At 43.0% G+C, this 11210-nt stretch overlaps 1 protein-coding gene across 1 annotated transcript; it reads left to right on the top strand.

The window, feature by feature from the left end:
• Positions 1-2096: 2096 nt before the first annotated feature.
• LOC109792467 (uncharacterized) lies at positions 2097-3005 on the top strand. The gene has a single exon (XM_020351883.2). The coding sequence runs from the start codon at positions 2097-2099 to the stop codon at positions 3003-3005; it is 909 nt and encodes a 302-aa protein (XP_020207472.2).
• Positions 3006-11210: the final 8205 nt, after the last annotated feature.

Below are 11210 nucleotides of genomic sequence, written 5' to 3'. Positions count from 1 at the left end.
CTCCATAATTCTTGTTGTTATCACTATTTTGCGCTACTAGGCCATGCGTATGCTCGGGATTCATGAGTGCTCTAGAAATCTCTTTAAGATCTCATGCAAGTGGCCCCACTTGTCACTCATATAGGTGATTTCATTAAGTGTATGCCGCAAATCATACACCACACATAAGGGATATGAAAATCATTAAAATTTTTATAATGCTTTCTCATAAAGCTTAACAATAAAACTTATCATCTTAGTAATGCAGCTCTAACACTTTCTCACATTATAGGAAAGGGGATAAAGATTTAAAAAATCAATTTTAGTGCTAGCAGAATTAACAGGAGACTTGTTCTTACCCATATGAACCTTATTCATGAGATCTCCAATCACCAAGGTTGAGTTACCATCACTTTTTTGTTTTCAATAGGCTTTAGTCTCATTCCTCTCGATATTTCATAAATCATTTTTCTTCCTAGGGGTTTTGTCAAAGGATTTGCCAAGTTTCCTTCTAACTTCACATAATTGATGAAAATTGTTCCATCCTTTAGCAAGTGCTTTACCATATTATGTTTCTGTATCGTCCCGGGTATAAGCCGACCCACCCCTGGTAAGGGGGGGACCCAATATTAGCTGATGTGGCTCCTCGGCAGAGGGTACCCGGTCAGATTCTGACCTCTTTACTTGGTAAGGGGGAACTTGACCAGTATCTGACCTGGTCTCCTTGTAGGGGGAGCTTGGCCTGTGTCCGACCTGGTCCCTTGTAGGGGGAGCTCGGTCGGTATCCGACCTGGACTCCCTCATTAGAATCTCATCTCGACTGGATTCCGACCCTAACCCCCTCATATGGGATATTAACGGTGGCGGAATCCCTACATTCATGGGCCTAGGAGGCCCAACAACAGAAAAGTATAAAACCTAAATCCCTAGAAATAAGCAGGAAAATTACACTCTTGAATGCTTTGGCTTTGAAGGCTTGATCTAGGAAAAAACCTTAGTCCACCCTTTGGCCGGAACATTTTGGCGCCCACCGTGGGGCTACGGTAAAACTTTTCCTACGCCCCAAGCAATACAGAAGAACCTATACTTTACTATGGCGAGAGGCGACACATCAAATAGCGACTCACAACACCCTACCATTAAGGGTGGGTATGCGGACCGGTCCGGCCCGTTTAAGGCCCGGTCCGCGAAGTCCGCATTTTTAACGGGCCGGATAAATCCAATCCGCAAAATAAATGGACTTAAATCATCAAGCCCGTATCCAGCCCGTGAAGCCCGCAAATAAACGGATAAGTCCACGGGCCTAATTAAATCTAAATTGTTTAAATGAATATTGACTCAGATTTTGAATTTCTTTTCCTTTATTTAACCTATGAAAACATGAGGAAAAAAAAAACATATAAAATGATATAAATATACTTCTAATAATAACATCAAACATTGTAAATAATAAATCAAAGTCTTAAATAACAAAGTTTACACATTCTAAATTTCTAATAGAAATATTCAAGTCTCAATGCCTTTAAAATTTAAAGTCCAAGCATACCAACTATTAACCAAATATTAAAGTCTTACTACCTTAAAACTTTAAAAATCTTAATACAAAACCAAACAAATATAAAACATTTGTAAGTCCAAGTACATCAAAGTCTAAATACGTTAAATCATCAAAGTCTTAATTAATATCTTAAAAACAAACATAAAATATTTGTAAGTCCAGTTACATCTATCAAATATAATCAAGTATCTTCAATAATAAAATTTGAGTCCACATTTAAACGGGTAATCAGCGGGCTCGCGGATTAAATCCAAAAAATCCGCGGACTAAACGGGCCGGACCTAAAAAGTCCGTACGATTATACGGATTAAAAAAAATGGAGCCGTTATCCGTGAAGTCCGCGGACTTACGGACTGGTCTGCGGACTCAAGTCCATATACCCACCCCTACCTACCATGGAGGAGATGATGGCATTGATCAATGGCTTGAGAGAGGAGAATGCACGATCCAGGGAAAGGGAGGAGGCTATCCAACGAGAAAACGAGGAGATCAGAAGACGAGCTGATGAGATGCAGGCTATGTAGCGCCCAATACCAGAACGGTGGAGGAGGATGTCATGATGGAAGTCCCTAGGGATTTCAGACCTTTCTCGGAAGCCATAGAGGCCGAGACCATTCCGAGGGATCATCGGGTCCCCCAGGTGGAACCTTTCGACGGGACCCAGGATCCTAACCAACACTTGATGGATTTCCGAGCTCAAATGCTGATCTGTGAAGGGAGTATGGAAATCCGCTGCAAGCTGTTCATGGGCACGCTCAAAAAGGTGGCCCTTGATTGGTTTAGTGGTCTTCCTGACCGATCAATCACCGATTTTGACGTCTTTAGTCGGCTTTTAATGGCACAGTTTGCGGCCAACAAAAAGAAATCGCCAATCACGTCAGATTTGTTTGATCTCAAACAACAACGCGAGGAGTCGTTGAAGGATTTTCTGCAAAGGTTCAATGAGGTTGATTTGAGGATAGCGTCCTTGGATGAAAAGATAGCGGTCATCGCATTCCAGAAGGGTCTAAGATCTGGTGCTTTCGACATCGCACTGGAGCGAGTGAATTGCCAAATGATGTCAGAGGTGAGAGCTTTCACCCTAGGTCACATTAAGACGGAGGAAGGACAAATCAATAAGAGTGTGGACAAAAGCCGAGAAGCAGGGGGTAACAATAAGGAAGATAATAAGCACCTCCGGGTACGCTCGGATTGGAGTAAGCGACGTGATCGCTACAATGTGAAGGAAGAAAATCACAGACAGGCGGACTATGGTGGTCGGACGAGGGGCGAGTGGACGCGAAATAATGAACAGGAAAAGTTCACCCCACTCAACATTCCTAGGAGGCAAATACTCCATGACGTCAACAACGCATCACTCTTTGAGTTCCCGGCAGCGACTGATCGTCAGTTGGGTCCTTTCATAATCGACTGGTGCGAGTTTCATAGGTCTCATGGGCACACTACAGAGAACTATTTTGTTCTCTGAAGGCAAATTGAGCGTCTTATCAAGGAGGGTCGTTTAAAGAAGTTCGTGGCGAGAAAGCATGATGAAGGCTCGTCCAACAGACAACGTAGACATGAAGGAGAAGATACAAAAGGAGGTAGGCACAAAGGAAGGTCTCCTCCCAGAGACCTTCCAGAAAAAAGGTCGGAGACCCATCAACAGGCTGTTCATGGAGATTTTAACACCATAACGGGGGGATTTGCTGGAGGAGGCCCGACGTCAGTGGCGTGGAAGAGATATTCCCGATCGGTGTTATCTGTCTCGGAATGGGCGCGACCACATCGGCCAGCCATCACGTTCTCGGATGTCGACTACGAAGGGGTGTCTCCCCACGAGGACGACCCTATATGATAGACTATGGCCAAGGCCAAGGAATCCAAGAGGTGATACATTGAAGGAACTAAGAGGAATGGGATGACGGACCATGGGCCAAGGGCCCAATCTCTAGAGTTATGGCCACCTTGAAGACCAGTGGACATCTTGAAGACTAGTGGGCTTTCCAAGCCCTAGGTACTTTTCAATTTGGACCTCTCTATAATGAAGAGAAGGCACAGTTCTAGTTGTAAATATCTTGTACATAGTTCTCTTGTATAGGCTTATTTTTGCCTTTGTATTTGTGAGGCACTTTAGTTTCTTTTATTAGTCATTGTATATTGATTCTAGGGTGGGTTACTTGGAGAGTTTGACTCCATTTAACCTCCTTTGTTGATACACTCATTTTCTATTTTTTCAGTAGGAAAAGAGGGGTGACTTTTAGCAATGCTTGAGGGTGTGACTAGTAATTGGGCCAGAATTGGGCCTAGGCAAAATTTTACATATTGGACTCATTTTGCTCCTAATTTTTCATAGATTTGATTTAGCTAGGTTTCATCATCATTGGATGAACCTAACTAAACCAAATCAAACATTTTTGAAATTAATTTAAGGAGCCAAAAGAGATCAAATCCGCCCACCTTGCCTAGTCTCCTTTCTTTGACTGAATTGCTTCTCTAACCTTCAAGGAGATGAGAAGCTTGTGCTACAAGCTTCTCCTTAGCTTGCTTCCCAAGCAAGCTAAGTGAGAAGCTTGCTCCACAAGTTTCTAAACTTATCTAGAAGGTCAAGTAACCTTACCATGGTTCCTTGTGAACCATGGTTAAGGTTAGCTTGCTCCTTAAGCTACCTACCTCTATATATTTGTAATTTTTACTCTTGTAATCACTTTTGACATTTATGAGACTTAGAATTCAGAAATTCTCTCTCATTTCAAGAGTCCAATTTCGTGGAGAATCCCCTTCTCCTAGAAGTTTCACAAAGGAACTTCTCCTTTGTGCTTGGTTCCTCAAGTTTCTCTCCTTTAAGAGAAACCGAACCACCTTGGGAAGCATCTTCAAGCTTTTGAAGCTTGAACTCATCCAAATCATCCATTGATATGAAGAACCTCAAGAGAAGAAGGGACTTAGCATGATTCAACTTGAAGAAACATCAATCTTCTCCAAGTAGTTCCATCACTATAGTCGTTTCCGCAATTGTCATGGGCTACAATGTGAAACGCGTGTTGGTAGATCAGGGCAGCTCGGCGGACATCATGTTCTGGGAGGCTTTCGTCAGGATGAAAATTCTAATTGAATGCCTTATGCCGTATGCAGGAACTTTAGTAGGCTTTGCAGGTGATTAGGTGACGGCCAGGGGATACGCTGACTTAGAGACCACCTTTGGGCAAGGCGACCATATGAAGACCGTTACTGTCCGATATCTAGTGGTAAACGCCCAATCATCTTACTGCATTCTAGTCGGATGACCCACATTGAATAAGTTAGGTGCTGTCGTTTCAACACCCCACTTGAAGTTGAAGTACCCCTTGCCCAGCGGAAAGGTTGGAGTCCTCTATGTAGACCAAGAGGTCGCAAGGAAATGCTACGAGGACAGCCTGAGAGCGAGAAGACACCTATATGTGACACAGGTTGATCGGGGAGTTTCATTGAGTTAGATATGAGAGTGATTCATTTCGATTCCCGACCAGCCTCGACAGAGGACGTGAAAGAAATTAGCTTGGCTGAAGGAAAAATGGTCAAGGTCGGCGTGTCTTTGGCCAAATAAGATGAGGAGGGGTTGGTGACCATGTTGAAAAACAATATATCAGCCTTTGCATGGAGTGCTAGTGACATGCCAGGCATTGATCCGGATTTCCTGTGTCACCACCTTATGGTTGATCCTAAGGCGAAGGCTATGATTCAAAAAAGGAGAAAATTCGGAGAGGACTAAAGGAGAGCTATAGTTGAGGAGACGAAGAAGTTGATGGCAGCTGGCCACATTCGGGAAATCCAATACCCGACGTGGCTAGCAAACGTGGTAATGGTACGAAAGAACAACAGAAACTGGAGGATGTGCACAGATTTCACTGACCTAAATAAAGCTTGTTTGAAAGATTCGTATCCGCTGTTCAACATAGATTGCGTAGTTGACAATGCGTCAAGATATGAGCTGTTAAGCTTCATGGATGCATACTCAGGTTACAACCAGATCAGGATGGATCCTGCCGATGAGGAAAAAATGGCCTTCATAGCCGATCAGGCCACCTACTATTACAAGGTCATGCCTTTTGGGTTGAAGAATGCGGGGGCGACGTACCAGAGGCTTATGGACAAGATTTTGGCAGATCAGCTAGGTAGAAATGTGGAGGCATACGTGGACGACATGGTGGTGAAGTCGGCTAGTGTTGCTCGGCATTTTATCGACCTGCAAGAATCATTTGACACTCTGGCGCGATATCAGCTCAAGTTAACTCCTGCAAAATGCTCGTTCAGTGTCCAAGAGGGAAAGTTTCTCGGTTTCTTGTTGACTCATCGTGGTATTGAAGCAAACCCTGACAAGTGCTCCGCGATAATCAATATGAGAAGCCCGACGACGGTAAAAGAAGTCCAACAGTTACCAGGGAGAATGGCTTCTCTCTCTCATTTTCTTTCGAAAGTGGCAGATAAATCGTTACCTTTGTTCCAATGTTTAAGGAAGAACGATCGCTTTTCATGGAAAGACGAGTGTGAGAGGGCATTCGGGGAGCTCAAAAAGTCTCTTACCTCACCACCGATCCTCACCAATTCTCAGACTATTTCCCCCTTATTGGTGTACTTGTCGGCATCGGATCGTGCCGTTAACGCAGTTTTGGTTCAAGAGAAGGGTAATTCTCAGATGCCTGTTTACTTTGTCAACAGGGTGTTACAAGGAGTAGAGGTCCGCTACCAGAAGATCGAGAAGTTAGCATTCACCATATTGATAACGGTGAGAAAGCTCAGACACTATTTTCAGAGCTATGAAATAATAATCCGAACAGACTACCCGATTAGACAGGTTCTACAAAAACCCGACCTGGCCGAAAGAATGATGAAGTGGTCAATCGAGTTATCAAAATTCGTGATCACATATGAGCCGAGGGGAGCCATCAAAGCTCAAGCATTGGTCGACTTCCTAGTGGAATTAAGCTCACCTGCTGAAGAGGATGTTTATAGACAAAGCGAATGGATCTTATCTGTTGACGGAGCCTCAAACTTGGGCGGTAGCGGGGCCGGGATCATCCTCGAGGGTCCCAGAGGTATACTCTTAGAACAATCGCTACGATTTGAGTTTCGGGCGAGTAATAACCAGGCGGAGTATGAAGCGCTGTTGGCAGGAATGACCTTGGCAAAGGAAATTGGAGCAACAAGTTTGTCGGCTCGGAGTGACTCACAACTTGTGACGGGGCAGGTGGTAGGAACCTTCTAGGCAAAGGATCCCCAACTGGCTAGGTATCTGGAAAAAGTAAAACTTATGTCGGCCGACTTCACCAAGTTCTCACTAAACCATGTCCCTAGGGAGCAGAACTCACGAGCGGACCTCCTCTCAAAACTAGCAAGCACGAAGAGACCAGGCACCACGCGTTCGGTCATTCAAGAAGTCCTATCCCAACCACGCATCAATGGTCCTTCTGTTGAGGTTCTGGTTATCGAAGAAGAGGAAGAATCTTGGATGACACCTTACATCCTATACTTAACACAAGGTTCATTGCTTGAAGGTAAGCATGAAGCATCGTTAATTGTAAGGGACGCGACGAAGTTTGTGATCTTATCGGGAATACTATACCGAAGAGCATTCAGTGCCCCTCTATTGAGGTGCTTAACAGCATTGCAGGCCCAACGAGTAATGGAAGAGATTCATGGGGGGATGTGTGGAAGCCTTATCGGAGGCCGATCTCTTGTGTACAAGGTTACCCAAGCAGGGTACTTTTAGCCGACCCTAACAAAAGACTGTGTTGATTGGGTCTGAAAATGCGATGAGTGCCAAAGACACGCAGTCCAACATCATTCACCTGCCACTTCACTCACTCATATCTCCATGGCCTTTCAATAAACGGGGTATTGGCATTTTAGGCCCTTTTTTGATGGCTGTACGCCAATTAAAGTTCTTGATCGTGGCGGTGGATTATTTTAGCAAATGGATAGAAGCAGAATCAGTAGCAACCATTTCGGCATAAAAGGTGAGAACTTTCTTGTGGAAAAATGTCATATGTCGGTATGGTGTCCTGCAGGTGTTGGTATCAAACAACGAAACGCAATTCACTAGTGAAAGGGTTCAGAATTTTTGTAAAGAGATCGAAATTCGGATGATGTTCACGTATGTAGAGCATTTGCAGTCCAACGGGCAAGCAGAATCGGCAAACAAGGTGATACTTTCCAGAATCAAAAAGCGGGTTGAGAATTCAGGCTTGTCATGGGTGGACGAACTCCCAAGAGTATTGTGGTCGTATCACACGACTATCCACTCATCCACCCAAGACACCCCATTTAACTTAGTGTATGGGACAGACGCTATGATACCAGTTGAGATCAAAGAACTATCCATGCGCGCAACATATTTCTCCGAGGAGGAATCTGACCAAGGAAGACGAGTTGACCTTGACCTGATTGCCGAAACAAGAGACAGAGCTTGAATAAATCAGGTAGCGGCACAACAACAAGCGACATTCAAGTATAACTCAAAGGTCGTCCCACGAACTTTTGTTGAAGGAGACCTTGTCTTAAAGCGTGCTCAGCTGACCCAACTTAGGAATAAGTTGTCTCCTAAATGGGTCGGCCCTTACCGCATTGACGAGGTAGTCGGCAAGGGAGCTTACCGATTGAAGACGCTTGATGGTGGAAAGATACCGAGGACTTGGAATGTTGCAAACTTACGTTTCTATTATAGTTAATCTGTTCATTTGTATTAGGTGCACTCTTTTCCTAGCTCAGTATTTTTATTCCCCATAAAAATGTGAAGGGTTTTTTAGGTTTTTAACGAGGCACCATTAACTAATAATTTCCCATCTCAATAAATATCATCCCCTATTATCCTTCCATGATTATTGACATGTGTTATTTTAAAGGTACCAAACTCGTGATTGCTCGGTAAAAATCCGACTGGGCGAGTATAAATAACTCAAAGACAAACTTGTGATTGCTCGGTAAAATTCCGACTGGCCGAGTATAAATAACTTGAAGACAAACTCGTGAATGATCTGTAAAAATTCGACTGGGCGAGTATAAATAACTCGAAGACAAACTCGTGAATGATCGGTAAAAATCTGACTGGGTGAGTATAAATAACTAGAAGACAAACTCGTGATTGCTCGGTAAAAATCCGACTGGGTGAGTATAAATAACTCGAAGACAAACTCATGAATGATCGGTAAAAATATGACTAGGCGAGTTATTGTAAAAATCTGACTGGGCGAGTATAAATTACTGGAAACCAAACTCATGATTAATCGGTAAAAGAACGATGCATTTCCCTTCAAATTGTTTCAGTTATTTGATCGAGATTTTGGACGACCACCTTTTCAAAATTGGATGCCTTTTGACAGAATTATTTTTCCATTCTCGATGAAATTGGCATTTGGGCGACTAGTTGGTTCCAAAACTTCAAATTTTAAAAGAATATTTTTCTCATCGATTGTTGTGATCAATCGGTATATAGACGACTATTTGGTTCAAAAATTTCAAGTTTAAACTTACAATATTTTTTCTCATTTGATTGTTGAGATCGGCATTCGGGCGATTACTTTTTCAAAAATTTCAAATTTAAACAGAAATTTTTTTCTCATTCATTGTTGAGATTGGCATTTGGCCGATTACTTTTCATTCAAAAATTTCAACTTTAAACTTGTATATTTTCTCATTTGATTGTTGAGATCGGCATTTGGCCGATTACTTTTCATTCAAAAATTTCAACTTTAAACTTAGAATATTTTTTTCATTGGTTGTTGTGATCGGCATATAGGCGACTATTTGGTTCAAAAACCTCAAGTTTTAACTTAGAATATTTTTTCTCATTGATTGTTGATATCGAAATTTGGGCGACTACTTTTGGTTCAAAAACCTTAAGTTTTAACTTAGAGTATTTTTTCTCATTGATGGTTGAGATCGGAATTTGGACGACCACTTTATTTAGAGTTGAACGTTTAACTTAGATTATTTTCCTTTGTAGGGAATTCAAATTTTCTCGGTTAATTTTACGCTCAAAAACTAAGTAATGCATTAAGATCCATAAGGAAGACTTAGATCAAAAAACAACAAATTTTGAAACATCAAGGTCAACAAGTTACATTTTCATGAAAGCTAACAAATTGAAAATATGCATAGTTCATACAAAAGTAAGGCGCCTACAAAGCATGATCAGTCGTCCTCTGGGGGATCCACGAGTTCCCCATCCACAATCTCCTTGAAATAGCCGAGGCCTCCAAGGTTGAGATCAGCGTGAAAAAACTTCACTTGAGTTGTGGCAGCGTCAAAACCCTCCACAAATTTCTTCATTGTGTCCATTTTGGCAGCATGGAGGTCGACCTGTAACTTCTCAACCTCCGCCTTCACCAAGGCCAATTCATTCTCAAAAACGAGGGCGGCATCGACATTTTTGTCTCACGCTAGGCGAGTCTCTTCAAGATCTTTCTCTATCACCGACTTCTCGTCCACCCAAGCTTTCCTATCTTCCTCGAAGGCACGCCGACCCTCAAGCAATTTATCCCTCTTGGCAATCACCCACTTTAAATCAACTTTACCTTTGTTGACATTCTCTTCAAGGGTACTGATCCTCTTTCCTTGCAATTTGATCTCCCTTGCCATCCCACAAATTTTTTCCTCATTGATGAGCGACAAGGCCGAAAGGCGATTGGTCAAAGACTCAACTTCTTTGGCAATTGAAAAGGCGCTCATCTTCTATAAGTCGCCCTTGTCACCGTCAAGCAGATCAGTTTGGCGGATGTGGGAAGAATGGTTGAACTTCTCGTCCCAAAAAGATAGGGCCTTCCCCTACTCGGTCCCATGGTCCACGGGCTCCCAGTTCTCACCAATACACATGCTTAAGGTTCGCTCGGCCGATTGAACCTCAGTGTCTTTCTCAACTTCGTCTCCCCCGATCTCGGTCTCTAGGTTCACGAGGGTAATAAGTGCCTCGGTCTCCCGGCGACATTTATGGGAACTCTCACCGACCGCACCTTGTTGGAGCAAACCTCTCACATCCCTCGCCTTTTCATCGATCACGTTGGCACCGACTGCTTTGGAAGCCTCTTGCTGTTTCCACAACTTCATCAACTCCTGATTGCTCATGCTCGGCATGTTCTCTGCATCACCACACAATAACCATTATTTTCATAACACAAATGGAAATCACACAAAGAAAACAATGCATAAGGCGATCGGCGAGAGACCGATTACCTATGTAGATTTTCAATTCATTGGTTCTATTTTCTAAAGTCTAAAAGTTTTGTGGTGTTGAAAATTGTTTTGAGATCCTCAAGTTTTTTATTCTCCTTTTGATCACTCTCGGAAAACTTCTCGGGCTGGAGTCCACCATAGGTTACAGTTCGTTGACTCCAATATAGGGGGTATCCATCAAGGATATTCTCATTACCCGGAGTACAACGAATTTGGAAATATGATTTCTTAAAGTCCTTGTAGGACGACTTAAATAATGTCAAGAGTCCCCGACCAGAAACCCTATGGACCGACACCCAACTACTACGCTTGTCGGTACAGCTCTCAAAGAAGTAGAAAAATTTCTCTGCGGTCGGGATAATGCCGAGACCATTGCATAAGACATCAAACCCACGCACAAAAAGCCCAACTGTTTGGGTGAAACTGGGTAGGAGCCACATTCAATGATTGGAGCACTCCTTTCTCACATTCGGTCAAAGGCAATCTC

This window comes from Cajanus cajan, chromosome 10 (assembly GCF_000230855.2).
Source record: "Cajanus cajan strain Asha chromosome 10, NIPB_CcT2T_4, whole genome shotgun sequence".
NCBI lineage: Eukaryota > Viridiplantae > Streptophyta > Magnoliopsida > Fabales > Fabaceae > Cajanus > Cajanus cajan.
Note: the sequence above shows the minus strand (reverse complement) of the source record. Positions and strands in the feature narration are given on the sequence as shown.